Below are 26,768 nucleotides of genomic sequence, written 5' to 3'. Positions count from 1 at the left end.
TTTTTTCTCCTTCCTTTTCCGCTTCCGTCCCGGCCTCCAAAACTCCTTGAGCTGCGGCGTGGTGGGGAGCGTCTAAGAGGAAATTCCGCGGCGAGGCGGCGGCCAAAGCCGGTCTCAGCGCTGGGCCGTGCCCGGGCGGACAGGATGGAGGTGTAAGGAGCGGCGGGACGGGCCGCCGCCGCCTGCCCGAGCCGCGACCCCGGTGTGGCGGCAGCGGGGGCTCCGGGGCCGCGGTGGGGGGAATATTCGTGGCCTGGGCCGGGGGGGGTAAATCTGTATAGACGTGCCAGCCTGTAGTGTGTGTGTGGGGGGGTATATCTATATAGGCCTCAATGCAGTGTATATCTGTATGGTCTCCATGCAGTGTATTTGGGTATTTCTACATGGGCCTCCATGCGGTGCATTTGGGTATATCTATATGTGTCTGCCTGCAGTATATATGGGTGTGTCTGTATGGGTCTCCATGCAGTGTATTTGGGTATTTCTATATGGGCTTCCATGGAGTGTGTTTGGGTGTATCTGTATGGCCTCCCTGCAGTTTATTTGTGTATAACTATATGGTCTCTATGCAGTGCATTTGGGTATATCTATATGGCCTTCCTGCAGTTATTTGGGTATATCTATATGGCCTGCCTGTAATATATTTGGGCATATCTATGTGGCCTCCCTGGATAAATTTGGATATATCTATATGTCCTCCCTGCAGTGTATTTGGGTATATCTATATGAGCCTCTGTGCAGTGTATTTGGGTATATCTATATGGGCCTGCCTGCAGTGTATGGGGGATATATTTGGCCTTTAACACCCCTATAACCAGCAGTGTGTTCAGGCATCCTGATGGGAAATTGAGGGGTTTTGCGTTTGCTTTAGAAGGCGTTGGGGCTCAGCTTGGATCCCGCTCCCCGTCCCCATCTCCCTTGCCCTCCCACTGTCTTTCCTGATCTGCAGTTCGCGTTATCCGTGGATGCTTTATTGTCATTAAATCATCTATGCTATTATAATGAGATCTTCTGTATGTAAAAATCCCAAAGCAAGTAATAAATAAGAAACATCCATTGCATTATGGGTTTGTATTGCGTTAGCCTGAATGTGAACAGCAGCCTGGTTTAAACATACAGCATATTTTAAGCAGTAGATTTAAAAACATGAAGTGTCAGTGATATTTTTGGAGGTGCAATGCCATATACATAGATTTTTTTATATATATATAAAATGCAGAAGACTTTCTCAATAATACTTTGCTTTGGACTAAAATTTGGGCAAATGTTACCTGTTTAAAGATTCTAAAAAACATTTATGCATTTGGTGGTAACATGAGATTTCTTTCCTTTTTAAGTCACAATCTTGTAAAAATTAGGCAGACTGTCTAAATGGCTATTTAAAAAGATACATCAGAATTCACTTACAATTTCTAGTTTTCTGAATGTAAAACTGACAATCGATTCATGACAGTTAAGGCTGAAGAAAATTGTACTTCTACTTTAAGTTCTGCAAAAGTTTGTCAGTTTATAGTTCTGGTACTTCAGCACAACAAAAATCTTTTGAGGATTTGAGATTGATTCATTTGCTATCCATTATTAGAAGAAAAAAAAGTATTTTTCCGAATTACAAAGTGTTGTAGAATTAAAAAGGAAGCAATCATCTTAAATAATTTAACTTCAGATTTCACAGACCCATTTGCACAGTAATGTATTTACTCTATATGACCCTTTCACTTATTTAACAGAATAATTCCCTATATAATTATTCTGTAGCATTATTATTTCTAACAAAGAATGTCTTTGATCCATAGGGATTTCTGTAGCAATAGCCTGAATGCAAACATTCTGAAGAATCACGTTTACTTAACACCAAAAGCTATATGGTTTGTAAAACATGAATGAAAACTAATGCATGTGTGAGCTCACTTGCTGAAGTTTCACTCGAGTCAGCGGAATGGAAGTTGAAGTTCATCTCAGCGTATTTTAGAAGGTCCTTTTCATTTAAAAACAATGATAGAACCTGTGGAAGTTTGTGGACACATGTAACTCGTTTGAAAGTGATGAACATGACAGTTCTATTCAAACAATTGATGGTGCTTAACAATACATTGTACCTTTTTCTCTCCCCCCCCTTTTTTTTATAAGCTGTTGCACAGACCTGAGAAAAGCCTTTTTTTCCTTTTGTATGGAAACTTTCTGTTGTTGTGGCTACTGACTGCTCAGCAGAATGTGTTGTTCGGGGAATATAGGATGTTCTGCATCAGTTTTTCTCCTTTTTTTTTTAAATTTGAAAATATAAAATTAGGATATCTGGTAGTAATTGAGGTGTGATTAATCTAAATCTGCACTTGAGTGCATTCAGCCTACCAGTGGTGGATAAGGATTTGTGCTTAATTGGAACAGAAGTAGTGGGGAAGTGTTTGGCTGGTAGAAAATAAGAAACTTGCAACCTTTCCCTGCTAATAAAGGAGTGGGCACATAAAGATTCAAAGACTAAATCAAAAGGAAATGTAATAAAGTTGGTTTTTTTCCCTCGGTACAGTATGCGTAATATAGTGCCCTGTCCATATCTATACACACACATATGTACGTGGTACTAAAATAGCCATTGTATTTTCTTTTTCCATGCTCTTGACTAATAAATAGCGTGTGTAATCGGAATTACTTTCCTGTCAGTCTTCATTCAAGTAAAGCTGGAGGCTTTTTTTGTAAGGAAGAAGCAAGGAAATTTGGGTTTAGTTTGTAAAATTGGGTGAGTGAATGAAATAGGGTGGCTCAGTTAAAGGATTATGTTGTCCAGGTGTATTATGATTTGTGGGGCAAATTGTGCAAAATGTACTGTATATTTATGTAATAGTTCTACTAACAATATGGAAAAATATTTTCTAGAAGTGGCAACAGTTTGATAATTGTAGCATCACCCAAAATAGATTTCTTGAGGATTTTTTTTAATTTAATGAAACTAGTGTCTGTTATTTTAGAGTCCGTGTGACACAGCAAAGAAAAACTTTGAACAGTTTGTTTGGAACATAAGTAATTGTTCTCATTTTTCCTTTTAGAAAAGATGCAAATGCCGCATTGCTGAGTAACTTTGAGGTAAGTTTGTCTGTGTCCTGGTTTTAAACCAGCAGTTTAAAGTTGTAATCAATCACTTGTGTACTACTTTGGAAGCTGGAAATTGCCACTGGCAATCTGCAAGACCTATATGTGATTTTCATACCCCACACTTGATACGTTTTTTAAGAAAAAAGCTTTTCAAAGAAGATCTGAAAATGTTTTTGCTAGTAATGGGTACTGCGTTATTATTTGCTTGGTCTGAAATCTATAAAAGCAGATATAAATATGTTTTTGAAATAGGTAGGAGCAGATCTTTAGAATATTGATAACTCTGCACTGTTGCTGTGTGGTTAGTTTCCCGAATCCTTGTGTGCGTTTGTTATTTAGAATTTATTACTGCACATCTTTAAGCACTTGTGTATTTAAGCACAAGTGCATTGGACTCACTGGCGCTTTACGGTGCATCATATCCCAAATTGGCAATGTTGATGCCTCTCTAACTGGGCAGCAATGTCCAAGATATCTTTTTTTCTTTTTAATATTATAGATGTGTGACATTTTGCTTCAAGCATCACTCATATTTCAATGGGAGCACCGTGCCAGTACACAGTGTTTGACCCAACTCTGTTCAGGACATAAAATAAACAAGCAGGATAAATTCATCCTGGCAGCTTTTGCTTTGGGGCTCTTGGATAACATTTAACAAGCTCTGTAAATCTGTTCAAAATAGTCATAATTTTTCAAAAACTATTTACATACCTGGTCATCATTCTGGTGCCAAAATATTTTTATTTCAAGTGCTGGTGCATTTACCAAAGAAGCCACGATTATTTTTGTTGTTTGGTTGATAGGATTTTGCATTGCTCATTTATGTTTTCCTGCTGTAATATTTTTAAGTAAAATACTCTCAAATGGTCTAAAACACTTTATTTTTTTCTCCCAGGTGTTCCAGTTACTTACAGATCTTAAGCAGCAGCGCAAAGAGAGTGGAAAAAACAAGCAGAGCTCTGGTCAGCAGAATCTGAACACAATCATGTATGAAGTGAGTAGCACTGTGGAATTCCATTGCAAATTAGCCCAAGCTGGAGCAATTCACATCCTTAGGGCTATATATTAATAGCTTTGTATCAAATGTCACTTATTTTAAAAAAACCCATAGTAACATTTGGGGGGTTTTGCCACTTTTCTGTGGACGGTTTATTCAGGTTGTAGGCTAACTGCACTGTCAGGGCAGAGCCGTGCAGCTGCTCTTATTGAAATCTATCACAAAAAGAATAACCCACCCTGTATTTTTACTGTTTAATTTTGTGGGTTTTGTTTTTGTTGGGTTTTTTGATTCCAAATATTCTGTCCTTTTAAGACCCAGGGCAGAACTTGCTGTCATCAGATTAATTGATGATACCACCTAATCATGGTTTCAAAGCTGAGGCACAGATCACATATGGTATTTTCTTATTAACAGAATGAAACTAGTAATTTCCCACTAAAATAGATCTTTTTAAAAATTTCTTTTTGTCAAAAGAGCAAGACATGGGCAACTTGAATAACAAACTCACATGTACAGATAGCAACATCAGTTGGATGCCAGATTGGTAACAAATGTTCAATCTGTTGCTAGGAAGAACTTTTAAAATCATATAATTCAAAGATTAACATTCTAAATACTTCAAAATAGCAACTTCGTAACAGATTTGCAGTGTGACCTGTTGTGTCCGTGTCAGAGAGTTGCACTGGCAGTGGCTGAATGTGGTTTGATGGGTGTGCATGAGTAACCCCTTTGAGCAGTGAAACTACTCATGTGAATAAGATTTGGCGTAGGCTTTGTTTTTGTTTTAGTTCTGGCTTTGTTTGAAAAGGTACAGAGTTGTAATTCCCAAGCCTCACATTCAACAAAATCGGGGCTTACAAAAAAATCTAATTTAAATCTTCCTGGAGACTGACAGTCTCTTCCTGCACCTCTTTGAAACAGCTGAGAAAGATCCTGTGAGTAGATTTTGTCAGAATGCATCTTAAAGCTTTAATTGCTTTGTTATATTGCTGCATGTTAAATACCTATAGGATGCTTGGGTTTGTGCATGGAGTGAAGCTGGTGTAAACTCTAGGTATTTTTTTCTATATATTTGGCTGAGAGAAAACCAGAATTTGATCTTACAGGATTGTCTTTGTTCATGCTGAGTTTGTCTTCATGAGCTCTGTGCAGGTTTGTATCCATAGATGCTGGAATAAAAATAAATTACTCTTATTGAATATTTTTATTACAGGGCAATATGATGATTTTGTTTCAGTCATTATTGATGAATAACAACTTCATTTTATCTGAAAAGGCCAGGAGGGTTATCTAACACCGTATTGTGATATTAAATATATTTCTCAGTAGTTCAATGAAACTGGTCAGTAAGAATACTAGTGATTCATATTTCATCAACTCTCTGTTAAGTCAGATGAATTGCCCTGTCTTGTTGAAGTCTGTTTTCCTTCACTCATATTTTTAAATTATAAAAGATTTTAATGGAAATACACTGGAAATAATATTTGCCATAATGATCTTGTAGCTCATTTTTTCCCAGTAGCTAGTTTCTTCTCTGTGAATGCTGGTTCAGCTTTTTTGGCTTCTAACTTTTCCAATAGAAATATTCACTTTAAAGATTTTCTGAGAATAGTTACATACATAGAAGGCAACTCAAAGAGTAACATATAGATTTTTTGTTTCATTATTATTCTTATAGATAATCTGTGCATGTGGTATCCTACCACGTCTCTGTATTTGCAGTCCAGTTAGTGACTTGGGAATCAGTTGTATTGATACTTTTAAACTTTATGTATAGCCACGCAGTATCAACAGATGGAGATTTTCTTCCTTAATTCAAACCGAGCATTGACACGGTGCAGACAGTACAAGGATTTCCTTGACTTCTCCATTGATGCTCATCATTTCCAACTCTTCATTTTGGGGTCTAATCCAAGCAACATTCAGGAAGATTCTAAGCTACTTCCAGTGAAAAGACTGGAATTTGGGAGGGGGGGTTTATTGACATTTTTTAAAAAATTTGGGTCAAATCACATTATGCATTATCTGTTTGCTAAGGGTCATGTTTTAAATCAAGCAAGCAGTTATAACATCGAGAGTTAACGAGAGTTGGTAGGTGTTACATGTAAAAAATGGCGCAAAGATAAATTGTCTCAAGTCAGGTAAACATTTCTAATACTACAGTATTCTTGCAGATTTTCACTACAACCCACCTAACCTGCTTCTATGAACTTCAAGAAAGCATTGCCAAATACGCATATAAAAGATTAAAACAACCATAGATTGGAGAGCTTAATGAGTTATTTATGGGTTGGCAGTGAGAATATCCCTGGCACTGAGCACATGAAGACTTGGCAGAAGTTACCGTGGTTCGAAGTATTCAGCTTTTCTGAAGCTTTTAAAAAACAAAACACGTAAAGAAAACCAACAAAAAAGAAACACCACCAAACAAAGCAACCCACAAAACCAGAACATTTACCTTTATGGACTCAGAGATGCCTCACATAGGCAAGTTCCAAATTAATACCAATCAAGTCATAATGCTCAAAAAACCAGCATATCCTGGTACCTTTTTAAGCTAGCTTGGAATCTGTAAATGGTTATTGGTTTTAAAAAGAAGGGTAGATCTGAGTGATTTTAAAAAGGAGACTTTTCAAAACTGACTTGTTTCACACACAACTGGTAAAGCAAATAGTAACTGTGAAATAATGTGTACTGCCTTCCTATCCCTTGCAGACACTGAAGTACATTTCAAAAACACCCTGTAGGTACCAGAGTCCTGAGACCGTGAGAGATTTCCTCATCGCAATGAAAGGCAATAAACTAACCAAGTAAGTAGAGATGTGCCTTTGAATAAAAATGGCAGCTCATGCAAACGTTGAAAAACTCATCCCCATGTAGCAACGTGATAATCTGTCTGGTTTTTATGAATGTATTCCAAGTATTTTCTGCCATTATTTAAATACTCATCCAGACATCTTCTCCTTCGCTCATTAACGCCTATATGGACAAGAATTTCCTTAAGTGGGCCTGTGTTTTCCAATATATTTCTCATGCAGATTCTTGTCAGTATTTCGGTTTTTAGAGTGATCTTGCATGGTCCAAGTGCAAAGTAGAGTTCGTAAAATGTTTTCTGAGGAAGAAGCTGTAAATTGGAATTGGGTTTTGAACAGGGTAAGACAACTGCAAAAAAACCCAACCTAACTGTGGTTTATTGTGTCTCTACACCTTTAGTTTTAGTTAATATCTTTGGTACCTGGTAAAGAACTTGCCTGCACTGCATTTGTCACGTACTTTACAGAATAAGAAATGGAATTGCTTAGTGTGGTCCTGGCGCTTTCTCTTCTAATCTTTTCCATTCAGACACTTCAAGTGAGAAGTATCGGAGCCCATCTGGCAGCCTCTTCTCACCAAAACCCAGGAAGCATATGGTGTGCAATTGCCATATAATGCACTTTATGTTAAACCACTTAAAATAATAATGCCTCCAAGGAAATTTTGAACTACACTTTGGTTCGTAACCAAGATAATTTCAACACTGCTCTGTTGTTTAAATAAATTAAAAACTAAAGGCTTTAATCATTTCCATTCTGTGGGATGAAGGGGCTATTTGTTTAAAAGGCTTCACTAGAGATTTTGTTCCACTCAGCTGGTCGAGAGCTTTCCTCCCCTTTGAGAGGAAAGAACCTGTGATGTTTGCTCTCCAGGACCTTTCTTACATGGTCTCTCTGTAATGACCTTTCCTCCCACGAAGAGTAATGAACTCCAGAGTGCGTCTTTGCTGCTTCCTTTCTGGGTAAGGCATTCAGAGACGTGCTCTCTCCCCTCATCTCCTGCTGGTGATAACGCTGTCTCTGCTGGTAACAGCTTTCTGAAGGTGGATGATGTGATTCAAGATACATGTTAGTTGGTGTCTGTCCTCAGTGAGGACACAGCAACGTTTTCTGTTTTCTCGTTGCAAGAGGTTCTGGTTAAAAGACACGACTGGTCAGAAACACCCGCATATCTTTAAACCTCCGCCGTTTAAATTCCATGGCATGACTCTGCCTCTAATCAATGAGGAAACAATTAAGCAGTGTGTTTGTGCTGTTAAACAGGCTCAGCAACATCTAACACAAGGACTTCAGGGCTTTGATATTCAAAGAAGGATTTTCAGCTACATCTAAAAACCTGATGGCGGTGGGTAGTGAGGAGCTTTCCGTGCTCAGGCTGTTATTGCAGCACACGAGCACTAGGTTGTGCTGCTGTATGTGAGAATTTCAAGGTAGTGAAGAACAGACACCAACTAGAGACGCACCCAGAATTGAGGCACATTCATTTAAAGACTGGAACTTTTAATCAAGTGAATTCTCATTTTTCCTGCTCTCCCGCTACCAACCTGCAGTACTGACCGTGCAGAATGTGCTGCTCATCAGTCTGCATACAGTGTCCCAAAACGTTCTGGCTCCAGTTGCAGAACCACTAGTGTGCTGGCAAATGGTGCGGTTCCTGGAAAATCTTTTCTTTCTGTTATTGCTCGTATTTGCCACTCAAAATACCAGGTTAACCGACCAGCGTACGTTTTCTGCTGATAGGCATCCATTTTGTGATGGCTTTTTCTCTTTAGTGTGACAGGCAGAAAAAAATCGTGTTTCCTGAAGGGCAGATTAAAAAAAAAGCAAAACAAAAAAACCCCCCAAAAAGCGCAACTTAAACCTTTCATGGCAATTTCAGGTAGCTGCTTTGCTAAATGGAGCAAATTCAAAGGCATCTAAACATGTATTTCACTGATATAGTCAGTAAAATATGGCAAAGCACAGGTTTTTTTTCTTTTTCATTTGTTTTGATGAAATCAAAACTGTAGAACTGAGATTTTTTTTTTTTTTTTTAGTGAAAAAATTCACTACTCTGCCAGTTCAGTTTATTATTACCTTGTTGAGGCCTCAAACTTTGGCTAACACTACAGTACAGTAAGCCATGTTGTACTTGGAAGTACAGTATGCCACTAGCAGCTGATTTTCCAGTTTTAGTCCCTGGGACGGCTTCATATTTTGTAAGTTAGTGCGAACGGCATGACATGAAAAGAACATTTATTAAGCTTGCACTCTGTAATTGCGGTGAGATGAAAATTGGCGCTACTTGTACTTCTTCCTGTCCATGATAGCGTATCTTAGATCTAATTTTGGAATAATCAAATTTCCAATCACTTCATATTATTATAATTTTTTTAATTGGATATAAACATTGCCTCTTTTTGTCTTTAAATCAACGCATTCAAGGAAGTGTTGAGCTGACAATTACTAAGTATTTTCCCTCATTGCTGCCAGGAAGTACAACAAATATAAACCTCAGCAATATTAAAGGCTGAGTGATTTACTTTGTAATTTTTGTCTCGTCCAGAACTTTCAAAGTGAACATTCAACACCAAAGTCATGCTCGTGCTAGTTTAACAACAGCATCATTTAATAGTCTTTACAAAGACTATTGTGTTTCCCTCTGAATTGATTTGAAATTAACCTTTTGGTCTGTAGCAGCGTTGCTTGATTTTTTTTTTTTTTTTTTTTTTTTTGCATTCAGATATGATTTGCAGCCCTCAGATTTCATCCTGCACAAACGCACCGACGCTGCAGCACAGCGATAACCCCCGGTACGTTCGCCCCGACCACGCGCGGCTGCTGCTGCGATTGCACAGACCGCGGCTCAGAGGCTGCTCATCCGGCAGCCAAATCCTGCGATCAGGGTTCAGACAACGTTTTACATGAGCTGCCGTGGTCGATCCAGGACCGTAGGGGTTGACTCTTAAATATTTTCAGCCAGTGGTATAACACACTGTTGTGTATACTGCTGTTTATATTTTTTTCTAGCAACTAAAAAATGTACGTTCCTGAGGGTAAATTTACCTGTGCACAATCACAGATGGTTTAGGCTTTTTTATTTTTTTTTTTTTTAAACCCTGTGTGCTGTATCTTGGCCCTAATATTGTTCTGTTTTGACCTGTACCTATAGATCTCTTACTGGAGAAACAACACATGCGTGTGTATATATTTATATAAAGTCTAGTTCAGTAGCCAGTGGGCAATATCAAGACACATAATACGAGGTTTTGGTTAAAATATAAACACTGCAAATATTTGGCTTGCTACTGGCAGAATATGATACATTTTGTCTTGATTTGTGCAACACTAACTGGTTTTAGTATTTTTTAGAATCTGTGAATTTATCATGCACTGTAGCAATGTCCTGTCCATTCTGTCTACCCAGATACACAGTGTGATCTTGAACGTAAGATACTGGTGGGTTTTTTGTCTTCTAGAACTTTTTTTTCCTGATTGTTAAGGGCTACGCTAATGCAATCTTATATCCTCACGTCCTGCAATATACACTCTCCCCTCAAACGTGGACGTCAGACCCCATTTCTTGCTCCATAACCGCACGTTTTTGTCTCCCACAGTCCTAGCTCTGTATATCCCAAAGCCACTCCACATGGCTTTGCCCTCAGCTGGAAGTGCTGATCTTGGCTCCGAGTCTCAGCTACTGCTGGATGTGGCCTGGACGATTAACTCTGATTAGTGGAATCTTGCTTTTATGTGCGAAAATGGCTTTCAGCTGTCACTCATCTTTTGTATCTATTCTTCTCTTGAATGAGCAGCTTTAATGTTCTCAACAGTGTTACTAAAGTCCAGACAGTCCAGAGAAAATACAAAGACTTACTTTTTGGGGGCAATTAAGCTGAAAATATTCTTTACCTTCTGTTTGGTTGCATGGGGCAAGTTGTCTTTTTTATTTAATGAGCCTAAGTGTAAACATGCGTGCGGTAGGAAGTCTAAAGATGGATTCATCTGAGTTGGAAAAAGTTCCTTTTATTTTTTAGATGTAATGGAGCATGAACTAAATTCAGGCTCATCATGTCTGTGCCCATGCAAAATACTGCAGTCAGCACTGATACTGATGCACGCTCAGGCTTGCAGAGTTTGCCTTCCTTAGAGCTTATTTCTGGTGGAACTGTGGGTATTTGGGTTCTAATTTGTGTACATGCTAGCAAGGAACCTTCGTATCCAGTGTACCCACACTCATGTCAACATATTTGTCCAGATGCTTTCAATTACAGTCAATTATCCCTTTGTCACCTTGCAATATTTTGCCAAAATAAAATAACTTGCATCTTCATTATCAGAACAGCGTTTGGGTTGATTGGCAAATAACTGGCCAGCTATCAGTTTTCAGATGACAGTTACTGAATAGTTGGTCATTTCTTCGTGTCTTTGGATTCAATCTCTACATACATAAAAGAAATGCATTGTTTAAATCGTAATTATACAATATTAACATGTTTAAAGATTATTATTTTTCAGTGTTAATTAGTATTTATAATTTCTAAAGCCCTGTAACACTACACAAGCACCTTCAGATGAAATGTCTTTTATGTAGCTTTTGTTTTTTTACACCCTGCTGCTAATTCCTTTTTGATGTTCTGAGTCATTTTTCCAGTCGAGAGTTTTGCAGGTCAAAAACAGGCATGAAATTTTTCAGATAACACATTTTAATGACTTACTTGCTAATTATCTCTCATTCTTCTGTACACATTTTAAAAACCGCAAATACTCTGAATGATACCATCTTTGCTGAAGTAATGCTTCTGACATCCGTTTGTTCTGACTGCAAAATTTCTACCTGTTCCCTATTGATTTACAGTAATGTTAATGGCTTATAAGCAAAAAGTCTTTGAGAGGTGACCTTTTTTATCGTGTCCCGTATTTCTGGTCTTCAGGAAACATGAACAGTTTCACTAACTGATTTAGTCACGATGTATAATTGGTTTTAATTTATTTCTGTTGCTACCAGCTCTGCCAGTAATCTTGCTATAATAAACATGATAGAGCTCTACCTGTTTCAAAATAGGTCTGGATAAATAGAATTTGCATGATAAATCTTTGTAAGCAGGGCTTTGGGAAGAGGGGAAAGTGCTTTACAAGTAGATATCATCACAGCTCTCTTGTGAGAGCTGCAAATTTAGATTTCTGGAAACTGAGGCACAGACGTGCTTGGCCGGGGACAATAAAGCAAATAACACTGACAGCCGGACCAGAGCACCAGTGTCTGCATCTCTGTCCCGTGCTCCAGGTGCCGAACTGGGCAGTTTCCCGGCTTTAGAGGAAAAAGCACTAAATCTTTCATACATTCGTTCAGGTGAATCAGCCAGATTTTTGTACACTGAAGATGTTATTTAATACCCTTTACCCAGCTCTGTCAGGACTTCAGCTTTTATGGCAGTGATGTGGTTCGCTACAATTTTACAAGGAACGGTTTTTGTCTCTCTTTGATTCCTTAAATGACCTGCTCTTAATTTTAATTCTGGTCTAAAGGATTTCAGTACTTGTCTCTCACCAATATTAAGTTTTTATTTCTGTCCTTTCATTACTTATGGATGTCTAAATGGAAGCAGTTAAGAATACCTTATCTTTTTGGCAACAAAACAGCCAACAGTGGTGCTTGCAGTTCAGTGTTAAACCCAGCCATGCTCTTAATAGTCTCTTGTAAACATCAGGCTGCCAAATAGATGTAAGTGATTAGCATGGGAAAACAAAGGAGATGTATTCACTGCTTCCCACCAGTGGAAACACGTTTGGCTTTTGTTTTTGATTCTCCCAAACCGAAGCACTCTGATAAATCTGGCTAACCAAGCTAATTCTGATTCCTTTGTGTCATCTGTTAAATCACAATATTCAGAATTCAAGATCAAACCCTGCACTGCCAAGGGGTTGTTAATGGGGTGGGGGCGAAATATAAGCAGTTATTGTGCAGGAGGGAAGAGAAAACAGTAACTGCACTGGGAATTGCCTTTAAATACTGATTTATGCTATAATTGACACAAAGGACCTTCTCCTTAGCATCCTCCTGTATTTGTGCAGCCTGGATGCATCTTAATCATTCCCCCTCATGTTTGATGCGGTTCTGTAGAAGCAGAAAAGAGGATTAAAAGGGTAGGGTGGTACCCAAAATGTTTGAGCTCATTTTTTTAAACAGACATTTTGAACAATTCTGTGGTTAAAATGGAATTTTCTTCTTTTTTTTTTTTTCCTCTCCTTTATAAAGTCCTAATTCCTTATCCCCTTCTCCAATTTTGAAATTTAGAGAGTAAAGTAATAGGTGCATTTGTAAAGTAAATGTAAATTTAATATGTTGAATTGTGCATGCTTTTTGGTTAATATAGATGAGGATTTCTTGGAGCTTTCCGTTGTGAATCGTTAATATTTCACAAATGCGTTTTAAAATGGCAAGCTTTCATTTTGAAGTTGAAAATCGTGATTAGAATTATTTTCTAGCATTTTACAATAGTGATGGCAGAAATGGCTCGGAGACAAGGTGGAATAATTGAAAACGTCTCTCTTTTAGCATTTTGATTTTGTTGCCGGGGGCAGGATCTCAACCCACCCGTCTGCGTGTCACCTCTTCACAGCTGTTTTCTGCTCTTCAGGGCTGTGAATACACATCCCAAACCCCTCCAGATTAACGAGGCCCAGTGGTTGGTATCAGCAAAGCTCTTGTCTGAGCCACAGAGTCCCCATCGCCCTGTTTCCATCACTAAATCTCTCGCAATCGTGGACGTTTTAGCTGAAGAGGGTCTCTTAGCTCATCCAATCTGTGCCAATACAGGATTTTTCCTTCAGGAGACATCAGCCAGGAAAATCTGACGCTAGGGCTGCTCATTCGGCGTGTCCAGTGGGTAAATAAAGGGCCTTATTCTCTCTGAGTGTCAGCTCCTGCCTCCTGAAGGATGAAATTCAGTCTTTTGACACGTGCATGGGCGAGCACGTCCACGCCGTAGTGACACATCGCTCGTCACGGGCTTCTAAAGGGTGTAACCACCTCACTCTGAACATCGCCCGGTGAATATACACGAGTGATAAACCACAGCGGTGTCTGACAGCATTATAAGCTGTCCCCCGGTGTTGGGTTTCAAGGGCAGGCGGTGTCGGAGGCCGTTGGAAGTGAGACGGGGTCTCTGAAATATCTCCAGACACGTAGACGTTGACCCGTTGGTTGTAAACGCCTGCGTGGGAGAGCTGGGGCTGCGAATTCCAGCGGCCGTCTGCTCCTCAGAGCCACCCGCAGCTCCAATAAACCAGGGGGAAACTCTTCAGGAGCAGTTTAAATACACTTTAAAGAAGCCGTTTAAATAATAAAAAAATTCTAAGCTTTAATTCTTTGAAACCGTAGCTTGCCGCTGCATCACAGACTGGGTGATCGTGCGCGGTGACTGTCAGTTCTCACTTTAATGCGTACATTTGTGCTCATAAATGTAAATGGCTGCTAGGAGAGGCTGTGTGTCAAGTAATAATCATTCAAGATTTTCTTTTTCCCCCAAAAAATGCATGTTCAAGTCATTTACTCATGGAATCTGTTATTATTACACTGTAATTGTATGTCTTTACTATAACAGTGTATTTGTTAATGTTTCATATGCCCTTTTAAGCATCTGTTTTATCTTTAGGAGTGTTGTATTATTGTGCTTTTCTGTTCTAAAACACAAAGATCAGCTCAGATCATTAGCATGCTGCTATTATGTGGTCATTGTTAATGTTTTGAGCTTCTGAAATTAATGAAATATGCATTAGCAGCATATTACAGCTGGTTTTTACTTTGTTTTTAGAGTTATTTGTATTTAAGTATGAGGTAAAAGTAATAATTTTTGACTGCAGATCTATTGCCTAAATGCTGTGGTTTTAATTTAATAAACATGCTTCTTTGATCACATATTCCAAAACAAAAAAAAAAGAGTTTTATAAATGTCGATGAAATTTTTTTTCCCCTCACGGCCCTTTTTTTCATGATCAAAGTGTTTTAATGGGCATTTGTGAGATCTCGTGATTTCTTGATGAGAAAGTAGAGCTGATGTCTGTCTGGTGAAAATGCATCCAGAGAAGCAGTGAGGCTGGGCGAGCTTAATGATGGTTCTGAATGTATCCGGAATTTTGCCACTGGCTTCAGTGGTGCTAAACTGTCTCTCTAAATATTAAAGCGTTTTGTGTTTAAGAACCAAAATCAGACAAGTCTTCCTGACTTCTCCCCCGTGTAGCAGAGGAGAATGAAATTGGACTATTAAAAATCCACATGCAACACGTTTCGTATCTAAAGTCAAACCAAAAGAAGCACGTATGGATTGAAGTGCTGTTGTGCTAAAGGCCCAGGGCTGCAAATCTGAATTTATAGGGTCGCTTTCTGTCTGCCTTAGAGTGTGGACAGGTAATCAGAAGTGTTGGGATTATTGTAAATTAATGAATGATGACTTGTCTTTTAAACTGTGATGAGTGACCGTACTTTTACAACTCAGGCACCGATTGAGGGTGGTGAGGGGTTTTTTGGCATTTCCTATATCTTTGCTGCCTTACTGTTTGTGGTCATATGAGTCTTAGTGGGACTGTGCAGTGAATCAAGTCAAAAACAAGCCAGGAAAAAGAGGTTTTCTGTCTGTACAGTCCAGCTCAGTCCCCGCCTGGTTTGCTGCGTGGTGCCCAGAGGAAACACAACAGAAAGGTGGATTTGCATGGGCACAGAGCTGAAGATTTCTTTTTGCCCAAAGGTGCGTGTGTAGAAGTACGTCCTCAGCCCATTGTAATAATGTATGAAAAAATACATTGGCCTAAACCACATGAGTTGCAGAGAGCACGTGGGACGAAGTGGTTTCAAGCTGATTTTTTTTTTTTTAACTTTGCATTTGCAGTGGGCTAAAAGAATAAATAAGTTATTGCCATTTGGCTGATGGATGGTAACTTCTTAGGTGTGATAGTTGTTCTTGTGGCCGTGTGTTCATAGCAAAGCAGTCTGTGATCTTTGACAAGTTGTTTAGCATTTCTGTACAGCGTTAAAGCAACAGTGCATGCTAATTAATGCGTGCACAGTAATGATCTAAGGGCTTCTGCCTTGCTACTTCAGACTAGAGGTGGCAACAGCAGTATGCCTAAACACACAAGGAAGTGTTGTATTTAAAATACCCAAATTATCTTGGTGATTAAACCTCACTGCAAACCCAGTCAGAATTATTCCCGGCAGTGGCGTTTCATGCCTAAGTTATCAGGAATGTATTTGCATCTTACCAGTCGTTTGAGGGGATCCTCTAATTATATAGTAACGCAGATTGTTTTACATTTTGCTTTTAAACAGGGCAGAAAAGCTCCAGTTGCTGAACCACCGGCCGGTGACGGCAGTTGAAATACAGCTGGTAAGTAAGAATCCTCCTGACTGTTGAAAGCTTAAATGAAAACAGCTTTAACCTTGAAGATCAATTGAATAATTGCTTTCTCATGGTCAGTGATTGAATGTTTCCCTTTATGTAGGTCTTTACATTCATGGTTTCAAATCCGCTCTGCTTCCTGAGGCCTCCTTAGAGACTTGCCCATGTTTTTCTCAGCCAGATTCTCCACCTCTGTTTGCTGCAGCATCACATATTGAAAATGCCTCTTGCGGTCATGAAGGGTCAGTTACAGTATTGCAACTAAATCTGTTTAACCTGAGATTTTTTTGCTGCTGCTCCGTGATCAAGCACTTCACTTTTTGACAGCTGTGACGACACGGTTGTTTCGATGGCAGGGTTTTGTGTTATAGTAAAACCAAACATGCTAAAAAGGAATGAGTATTGACCGATGCGGAATTTTGAGCCGTGGCGCAGAATGAGAAATGGTTATAAACAGACTTTCTGATGGAAAGTAGCCATTGTCAATCTGTTAAGCATAAGTCTGGTGTAAAGAGGTATTGTCGCTAAATAGAAATAGATGGTTATATACTCTGAAGTGTATTTCCTTAGGAACATAAAATCCTGTGGTAATAAAGAGATTATTCTAATAAGGATATTGTTTTAATAAAGATCTCTTACATTAAGAACATCTGTTTACAATCTTATCCTGAAACCAAACTAGGTAGTAACAGTATCATATTTTGCTGCAAAAATGGGAAGGATCAAAGAGATACCAGTAGGACTATTTTTTATTTCGTAGCCAAGGAGTAGGCGTCTCATAAAAGAATGCTTCTAGCTGAGGAACTGATCCTGTGTTTTGTGATTGAAGAGATCAGGGTCAGTCATCATCCCAGGCAAGAGCATTAAGGCTTCAATGGGTTTTGCTTAGCAAGTTATTCATATGCGATGGGGTAGAGCCTGTCTCATACATTTGTTAGCTTCGTGTGCTTAGACACAGATTTATTACATTCCCATGTAGGCCTTATATGGTCTTTTTTTCCCTTTTCTTTTTTAAAATGCAGTCATCTTTTGCTGCTTTCAGGTGACTATGGTTTTGGCTGTCCTATCCCTTCTCCCCTCATTATCTTCCCTAGTTCCTCATTACCTTACCTATCCATAAAATACTGAAAATAGTTTTGTGTCCTGCGTCACGTTTAAAGTCCAGGAGGCAAGTATAAGAAATTTTGGCCTTTATATTGGAAGTCAGGTTTCTGTAGAGAGCATAACAATTTGGCTGTTCCAAGGTTTGTAATGTCAAAGTTAGATAAAACTCATTGCTAAAACTTACAGAATACAGGTAAGTGATTTGAGTTTTGTGCCAGCCCATTATTGACATGTAACCCTTCTCTAACGATCAAAAGCAACTTGTGAAAAATGTAATATTCATTCACCTGGGGAATAGGCTGAATTTGTGTCGTCATGGAAGTATTGGGGATGCGGTTACTTCTGTTACATTGCAATACCCCTGTAATTCCCAGGGCAAGTTTCTCCAAAACTGGTATTACAGTAAATTAGGTTGTTAAATTAAGCTTCCTCAAAATTGCAGCACATTTACTCTTCCATCAATGCACATCAAAGTCTTTTAAGCTCAATAACTGCTAGGAAACCATGGGCCATTTTTGTTAGCGGAATACAGAGATCAGGAGCTGTGGCAAGGAAATGATTTTGCTGTTCGATTGCTGTCTTGAATCATTTTGGTTTCTGGTGAGGACACGGGAAAGAGATTATAGCAGCGCGATGTCTTTGAACACACAAAAGCTCTGTCTTCTCTGCACATCTTTGGGTATAAACCACTGCAGAGCCATGGAGGGTACCAGCATTTTCTTCCTTGATGTCGGGAGGAGAAAATTACCCGTATGGGGATTTCATGCAGGAAGGTCAATGCACTGCAGTCGATGGACGAGACAACTGCAGAGAATGAACGCTGGGTCTGAAATTGCCGTCATTCTCTTCTCTTTGAACTTGGCCCCGCCACTCAACAGCTCTGAGTCACTCCTGCAATGGAAATCGCAAAGAAATGGTGATGAAAACTTCTCACCGCTTCATCGAATGTAGGCATTTATTTTTTAAAAAAGCAGCTTTAAACAAAATGCCAAACGACCCAGAATCTCCGTCTCTCTCACTTGCTCAAATAGTTCTGACATCTCAAACTTTTACTCAGTGCTGCATGTCCATGGGATGGAGTCAGATTTACCTGATAGGCTTTTAATAGCTGATGTGAGAGGATATTTACTGCTGCTTCTTGCTTTTTTGCCTGTCCAGCTTTTCAGGGGTTTTTTTTTTTTTACTTCTGTAAAATTCCCTGTCCTTAGTTGTATGCAAACAATAAATCAATTTTGCTAAAATTGCATTTAAGCTAAAAAGCAAATTTATGTTGTGATGGTTTTGATCTCAAGTTCTTTTCTAAGTCTCTTTGCATAAATTGCTGTATTGTTCACATTTGTCTTTTGTGGATTGTGTGACAGGATTTATTTTGAAACAACAATAGCAACAAAAGGAGCATGAAATTCCAATTCATGTCCCACAGGGTAAAACACTGTACATATTGCAGCGATCTTGACCTCCTGGTTTAATCTTTAACATCTGTCGTTGCTGGCTCAGTGATTCACAAAGGGGGAAGACAAGACACTGATGTTGCTCTAAACCTGATAGTGGTCCAGCTCGACTTAATGCTGAACCGTGATGCATTTGAAGATAAAGCATCATCTTTTCTAATGAACAAATCGTTCCACATTCTCCTCTCTGAATGGAAAAGTAGATTTTAATTCTGTGCTTTTTAAACCTAGATTTCTATCTCAGAGAGCTTTGTATGTTGTGATATGCGCTCTGCATAACCAGCCTGGTAGTTTGTCTTTTATTGTTGAATAGAAAATGATAATGTAAAGTATTCTGCTGGAAAATGGATGATATTAGAGGATTTAAACATTTTAATTTCTCAATAATCTGTTTTGCTTCCCTCTTTGCATACTTGGTTAATTATGTCTGAGGGACATTAATCCAATCATTCACTCTTTTACTTTATTTCTTTTTTATGTGCTTTTTTCTATTAGCATGTTAATGCTGAACAATTTCAAATTACCGCTCAAAGGAGGAAACAGCAGTTATTTTCCCATAAAATATGTTACCTCCTACACTGGAGTTAAATTATGTGCTTGATAGCTTTGGAAGCAATCAGAACCCCTTTTTCACTATGTTTTACTGGTCATTTTTTAAATAGAATTAATTGCTTATTATTCAAATAAACAATAGCTTTTAACCCACGGACTGTTCTGTTCTGTGACGCTGAGGTTTGTTACCCGTCATATATTACTTATCCTTGAGATGTTTTCTTAGTTTTTTCAGAACTTTTTAGAGTTGTTCAGGGTGGTTTTCTTTATTCTTCAACATTGGCAGCGTATTGTCCTGTCTCAGGAGGCGAAATGAAATTAGTCTGAAAGCATAAAAGAAGCACAGTGAGGATGAGGAATCTCTTATACTTTGCTTTTACTTGGGTAAGCAGAAAAGAGATTACTATAGTTAGTGAGAACATGTTCCTAAAATGTTCATCCTTGTTTCACCAATTAAAAATGGAGACAAGTATGCACGTATACATGTGTGTGTTCATATTTTGTGCTTACATGTGTACATGGCACTATGAACATACTGATTTACAGATTTATTTTATGAATAGTCACTTTAATATTTGAAGTTATCTTGATGGTCAGACTAGCTGTTATTTCCTGTTTTACCCTCTCGATAAATAAAACCTTTAAAAGCTTCTGAAAATAACTTTCTGCCATGAGAATTTCTCAACAGGTTTTAAAGTGACTTGCCACTTAATGTTATTCTATTATTACATTCTGATTTGGTAATTATGGTTGCTTTATTCCTCTGAGAAATTCGTACATAGCGCTCAATCTAAAAAAGCTACTCTTAAACGTGTGGCTGGGAAAGGCTGCGTGGCAATAAAATATTCCCCACACGCATTTGTTTAATAAGCTCCGTTCCTGGTAGCGGTTGCGGTACTGGGAAGGCACCTGCCAGTGTTTAATTCTGCAGTTGATGAGCGATTTGTCTTTTCTCTTGTAGGCAGAGTCAGTGATGGATGTCGGATGCACGGTTCATTTTGCTGTTAGAAAGCCCACGCGTTGGTGTGTCTGGAGAGGCAGAACAGAATTGGCATCCTTTTCTTAGTACATGTTTGCCTCATTTTAAGCTTTAAGTCCAGTTAAGTTAGTTAGACCTCTTGAGCGCCTGAAATTAAGTCAATACATAAACGGCGGCTTAATGGTTGTAGGTACAAAGTGCTTGAGAAGGTGAAGAATTGGTTATTAGACTTCAAATAAAAGTGGCATTGCTTTCAGAGCTGAGCAGCACAGTGGCTGCCGTCTGATTATTTCATGTATATTCCACAGTTGTAAAGGTGTGGCTGTTTTTATCAATAAGGAGGAACTCTAGGTACTGAGTCTTGAAAGGTATTTTATTCAGTTTTTATTCAGCTGTAGGGATTTTGTACCAGTTAAGTTACCAAGTACCATTTGGCTGCTTCCTTCCTTGATTCTTTCTTTATAGGTGATATTGTTTAGAGCATTAGCTGGGGGGAAATGAAATGTAATGTGACTATTGCTTAGTTTGCGCATATATTGCGATGAAAGTTTAAAAACTAACTCTTACTGATTGGGGTGAAATCAAAGTTATTATTGAGGCCTGACCTGACTGAATTGACCTTGACCATGTAGTTGCGTTTCATAGAAGATACATACTGTATATTTGTATGAGTGACATTGTATGCTATAACATTTACTGCAAAACCACTGTGATTATTTTGCTGTGGTATAGAGTTGAATGCTGAAAAGCAGTAATGACTTGGGAATTATTTATTACCAGCAGTAGCACAGCTGACATGACTTACTGCTCATTTCAATAAAATCCTTGCTCTCGGCCCTGAGAAGGAGACATCCTTGTCTCGCTGCACATCAGGGTGCTTTTTATCTACAAATTGTGTTACTGGAACACTGGCCAATTTTGTTACTTGCACAAACCCCTGAATATTGAAAATACACAGTTCGGTGGGGGTTTGGTTGATGATATCTACACTTTGCACATGGCGTCATCTGTGAGGATAATGTGTTTCCATTTGGCGTGTGTGGCACTGCCAACATAAACATCTTATGTCATACGCTGATTAAAAACATTTGCATTTTTATTTTCCTTAGTATAAACTTTGCATTCCTGACTGCTTATGGTTTGAATCTTTTGCTTGAGCAGTTTCAGCCAGTTGCAAGTTAGAGCTTAGCAAGAATTTTGATAGGCGTTTCTTCATATATTTGTAAAATTCTTGCTGGAAAAGTAGGTACTTGAATACAATTGTTTCTTTTTGCCTCTTAGGCTTTTTTTTACACCTAATTTCTCTTCTGAGCCTCATAACGTAATTTCCTAGTGCTGTCAGTATCAAAGGTGTTTTGTCTTATAGCTCAAAACCAGAAGACTGTGCGAACATCTGTTGGATCTAGAATGAGCCTCTGAGTGACCTTCTGTTTCCCTTGATATGTTTTCCTTTTGGAGAGTTTCATTTGTCGCTTAATTTACATGCTTAATTTTGAATTTTTCCTGTCGGCATGTTCCTTTGCTGCTTCCTAATTGCTTATGTTTTCATAAGTTGCTGCTCAGGCTGTTTCTGTGAAGAGTGAAAAAAATTGGGTTTTACAGTTTATGCTTTTGATCCTTTGAACTCCTGAATAGTATCACAGCAAAATAACGCTGAAGCATCAACTTTTGAATAATAAGCCGTTCATCCAGTGAGGGTGCAACGTCCCGGAGGCACCGAGAGGTGAGCCCTTGATGAATTTGCTGCCGTGGTTTAAGGGATTGCCCCTTCCCTCTGGCAGAGACCACAGATCTGTCAACAGAAGGGAATTTGGAGCTACAATACCCACTCCTCAGCACAGTGTCCAGCACCTTTCTTTAAAGACGCTTTTCTCAACACTTTAACGAGGCGTCAGTTACAGCATCTGAAACGTGGGAGGCTGTTTACTGTCATCATCTTTCTGGTAAAGCGTGATTTCTTGAGCTGCTGGAGCAGTCACCAGAGCTCATCTGTCAGTGTCCCGAGGGGTGTCTCCAGTTTGTCTGTCCTGCAGGCTCCTGCGTTCAGCCAGCACAAACCACATCACAGGGATGGCTCATACTGGGAGTTGGGGCTTTGCTCATTTGGCACTCAGGAGCACATAAGGAGGAGTGATAGACACTCGCGTAAGTATATTCTGCCTTAAATGCAGAAGTCGAGAAGAGTTGATGCTGATCTAGAAATCAGAAATCACTCTCTTTTATCTGTTTAATTTCTGATCAAATCCTTCTGGTTAACTCTGGCTACTTTAAGGAAGTACCTAAAGGAGAAAGTGGTTGGAGACGAAAGGGCATGGGAGGGATAAAATTTAAATGGAGAAGAGAGGCAGGCTTCATGTGATCCAATAAATCAAACCTAAACCAGGCAAGGTGCCATTTTTCTGAAGATCGAAGAGCAGTGCGATGGTAACAAATGCCAGAGGTGTTGGCCACTGAGAGATAAATCATTCTGCCTTGGGCGATATTGCCTGTCCAAAGGACGGGGGCTTTTTCTTTGTACGGTTCCTGCTGCTGCGGGGCTGTCACCTTTAAGCTTCAATGTAACAGTAATTAATAACACTAAAATCCAGTCCAAAAACCAGGCCGATAATGCGCTACAAAACTTTATAGTGTAGGTCATCTGTAGAGTAATGGCTTTGTCAGCACTGTTGGCAACAAAGAGTGTACGTATGCGCTGTACGTGTGCTGTGTTGTATGATGTTGATGCTCCAAGGGACGCCGGTCAAGCCGCTGAGGTGGTCACCTCTGAAATGCCCTCCAGAAGACAATTATCTGATCCCACTTCAGCAGTTGCCGACACAGAAGGGTAACGTTGGGAGGATTTTTTAGTATATTTTAACTGGTGCCGTAGAGCGGCTGGTGGTAATGAGAGCCAGGGCTGGTTTTTGAGCCACAGACCCACAGTAATTCTTGAACTAAGTGCATTTGGAAAGTCACGCCGCAGAGAATGTCATCCTTTGATCAGGACGGTCCCCAGAAACAGTCATTTGCAAATGGATATTCACTGTCTGCCTTTTGCTACATGAGTGGATGTGAGCGCGCTCGCTTTCCTCACGTCAAGGATCTGTGGGTAATGGCTGATGAGAGATGATCGGATTGTGCAAAGAGGGTTCATAGGACACTGAAGGAGAAAATAATAGTTAATTGAATATACCACTCTCCTTTTAGAAGATGCATCTGAATAGCTGACAATTGATAGCTAGAACCGATTAAACCTGTGTTGACTTGCAACCATAATTAATATAAATCATTGCTCTTCAAAGAACATTTTAAAGGACTTTGGATAAAAAAGGAAATCTCAAACCCCACAATCCTAATTGGTTTCATTTGTGTTTGAAGAGTTCATTTGACTTGCTTTTCCAGTGCTCTGACAAGCTTTTCCTTTTAACAGCTGCCTATAAATTAGGGCAGTTGTTTTTATGGTAGCAGTGATATAAGAGTTCCCACAGCTCCACAGTGAGAGCAGGTCCCTAATTAATCGTACAGAATTTTATTGTTAATTCGTGACAGCAGGTTTTGTGTTGCTCAGAGCTTTTATGCGCCTTTATATTCAGGAATGTCACAATCTAAGTTAATTCCACTAACATATGGCTGCTATAGGATTAGGCGCTTTCTTTTATGGCCTGATTACTTGTAGTCTGGGTGCTGGATAAGATACTGAGGTTCAGGTAACCACTTTCGGGTTTTCTTAGTTCTCACATGAAAGCACAGGAGCTTAGGAAAATAGCTCTGGAAAGCAGGTCTGTGCAGGAGCTTAATGAAAAGCCTGGCTCAAGTTGGAGGTTGAGAGAGGCTGTAGGAGAAAGCAGGGAGGAAATCCTGTGCCAAGCATGGTGTTTTCCTTGTTGTAAAGAAAGCAGCGTCTCGTTCTAGAGTGCCAATTGTCATGGTTAACAATGGATCTCTTCTTTATTTTTGTAGGTATTCCAAGAATTCCCCTTTGTAAAATGCTTTTGTAATGAGCTCAGACGATGTCTTGCATCCATTGAGATTAATATTTCCCGATGAGTTGAGTCCTTCTGTTTGGGGCTGAGGAAGTGTGGATTTAATTATTCCATTGGATTATTTTTGACCCGCAGATGGTAGAAGAAAGCGAGGAAAGACTAACGGAAGAGCAGATCGAGTCTCTACTCCAGACGGTCACCAGTATTCTGCCAGGGGATCCAGAGGAACAGCAGAGAGACTCAGAAATGGCAACAGAAGACAAAGGTGACCAAGCGTAGGAGACATCTAGACCAAAGCTGGCAACAATTTCAGCAGAGAAGAATCTGCTATTATTTTTCTGGTTTGTTTTGTTTTTTTACTTGGTACCAGTTTAATCTGGTATTGGAGATCCTTGTAAAATATGTTCTTATTACTCAGAGGTGATGAGGGAAACAATTGTTCACAAGAAAGCACGGAAAAGGACACTATTGTTTTGGCATTTTGTCCTAAACGAGGATGGTAGTAACTGAGTTCATGATGTAACAGTCTGAGAAATGGGTCACAGAATCTGAAGCTTTTGTATTTTTTCCATTGCCCATATAACAGCTGTACGTTTGAATAGTCTTATATACAGCTGGCAAGGTTTTAATTATCACAGCAGTGCTATAATAATAATTTTTTTCATATGCTTTTGAATTGCCCAACTGGTTTTCAGAACACGGTCTGCAATACAAAGGCAACTTGTGGAGCCATGTGGGAAAAGGGCTGGTTTTGGGGATCAGTACGTAGAATATTGTACAAGAACTGCTCAGGATCCAGCCAGACAATTTCTTGTGGGTTGTTGGCATCATGGAAACGGGAGGATCTGGGGGTCAGGTAACTGTTCTCAGGGTGTCTGACAGTCCGTACTTAATAAAGAGAGATTCAGATCATTAGCTAAATCAACATATTGCCACTGAAACCAGCTGAGTTGGTCCAGTTTACAGCAGCTGAGGCTCTGGACTGGAATGGCAAGGCTCTTAGTAACACAAACAGAAGAAAATTTAGATGTGGGGTGTATATTTTCCCTAGAACATTTGTTCCAATATTTATATGTAGACAAATCAGTCCTGTGAACATGCTGTCGACTGTGGAATAAATGAATGAGTCAGCACTGAAGTCCTGATCTGCTTTAAAAGACTGAGAATCTGTCCTGGTGGAAGCTGATTTTTGTGTGTGCTGAGCTTTTGCCTCGTTAAAGAGTTCAGGATCAAGTATTTAATGTTGAAAGCATCGATGATCATAATAAATCTTTTGTGTATGCATACATAAAATCATGAGTTACACATGGCACTGGTTTTATACTGTGACTGCAGACCATTCTTTTATAATTATTATAATGTACTGGAAATAGAAATAAAGTTCGAAGTACATCCTGGGAGTTTTGTGGCTTATAGACAAGATACAAGACCTTGAATCGGAGTATCTGACTTTTTTTCCTCGGCTTCTCTCATGGTTTTGTGTGTTTATGCAAAAAATTTATCCTTTCTGAGCTTTAGTTGTGCTGTATATGAGAGGGAGTGATAACTTCCAGTGTCCGGGGGATTTGTGATAAGCATTTCCATGGTATTTTAGGCTTCTTTGATGTGTGGAGAGGAAAGGAAATTATTGGAAAATATATTTGTTGCCTCTTGAAGATAATTTATCTTGGATTAAATGTACTGCAAGGCTGGAGAGTAAAGGTGTGTGTTGACTGGGTAAGTTTAGTATTAGAGGAGGAAAGCCCTTGCTGTTTTTTGTGATACATCAATATAACTTTTTCTCTCTAAATGTGCAGCAAGACAAAATAGATAAGTAGATCATATCACTGAATGACGTTAATTTTAAAATTAGCATTTTTACTCTTCGCAGTCATTGATGTTGTTTGACATGCTGTGGCCTCGGGCTACGAGTGTTTACATTTTTATCTGTCTTCTTCTAAAATTAAGTCACTGAAGCCTGTTCTAAACTTATGAAAAGCAGATGGAAGCAGATCGCAAGTACGTTTAGCCAGCAAGGATATTTTAACAGATCTCTGAAGCTGGATGTTCCATCTTGGGAACTGCCGGTTTGTTATCGCAGTGGATTTTTGCCAACATCCATGTTGTCTCCTGTTGTGTGCGAATTGTACAAGATACAAGAACCCCTTCCCTTGCTATTGTATTTAACCTTTTTATAAAAATAAATTCCAGATGGATACATGTATTAAAGTTGTACAAATGCATGAATAGCTTGTTCAGTCTCAAGATACGTAAACTATAATTTCCCTAAAAGTGAGATGCTGAGTAACATTTGAAGGGAGCTGGGATTGTGACATCTGCGTTACATCAGGAATCTCTTTAAAACCCACTGTCCATGCTCTGCCCGTGTGAGCGCAGGTGAGGAATTGCTCTGGCTTTGTGTTGTGGTGTTTGCTCTCGGGTCTGCTCTTTGGAAACTAAAAAT

The 26,768-nt window shown here is 39.2% G+C and overlaps 1 protein-coding gene across 2 annotated transcripts; it reads left to right on the top strand.

Moving 5' to 3' along the window:
- The first annotated feature begins 26 nt into the window (after window positions 1-26).
- On the top strand, window positions 27-26,474 carry CRCP (CGRP receptor component). Of its 2 annotated transcripts, none has more exons than XM_065646880.1 (6): window positions 27-152; window positions 3,042-3,078; window positions 3,983-4,081; window positions 6,803-6,897; window positions 16,208-16,265; window positions 24,461-26,474. In XM_065646880.1, exons 1-6 carry the CDS (start codon window positions 145-147, stop codon window positions 24,602-24,604), a joined length of 441 nt encoding a protein of 146 aa, XP_065502952.1. In that variant the 5' UTR covers window positions 27-144; the 3' UTR covers window positions 24,605-26,474. The 2 variants fall into 2 exon arrangements, with proteins under 2 accessions (XP_065502952.1, XP_065502953.1); XM_065646881.1 differs by lacking the exon at window positions 27-152 and adding an exon at window positions 1,826-1,972.
- The last annotated feature ends 294 nt before the right edge of the window (window positions 26,475-26,768 follow it).

The sequence above is a fragment of the Caloenas nicobarica genome, chromosome 17, assembly GCF_036013445.1.
Source record: "Caloenas nicobarica isolate bCalNic1 chromosome 17, bCalNic1.hap1, whole genome shotgun sequence".
Classification (NCBI taxonomy): Eukaryota; Metazoa; Chordata; class Aves; order Columbiformes; family Columbidae; genus Caloenas; species Caloenas nicobarica.
This window is presented reverse-complemented; position numbering and strand designations above follow the sequence as displayed.

Excerpts from the sequence above, each read along its gene's own strand:
- CRCP (XM_065646881.1), top strand. The coding sequence starts at position 1,881 with ATGAAAACTAATGCATGTGTGAGCTCACTTGCTGAAGTTTCACTCGAG. Across the intron at positions 6,898-16,207 it reads AAAGGCAATAAACTAACCAA|GGCAGAAAAGCTCCAGTTGC; the intron begins GTAAGTAGAGAT and ends GCTTTTAAACAG. Across the intron at positions 16,266-24,460 it reads CGGCAGTTGAAATACAGCTG|ATGGTAGAAGAAAGCGAGGA; the intron begins GTAAGTAAGAAT and ends TTTGACCCGCAG.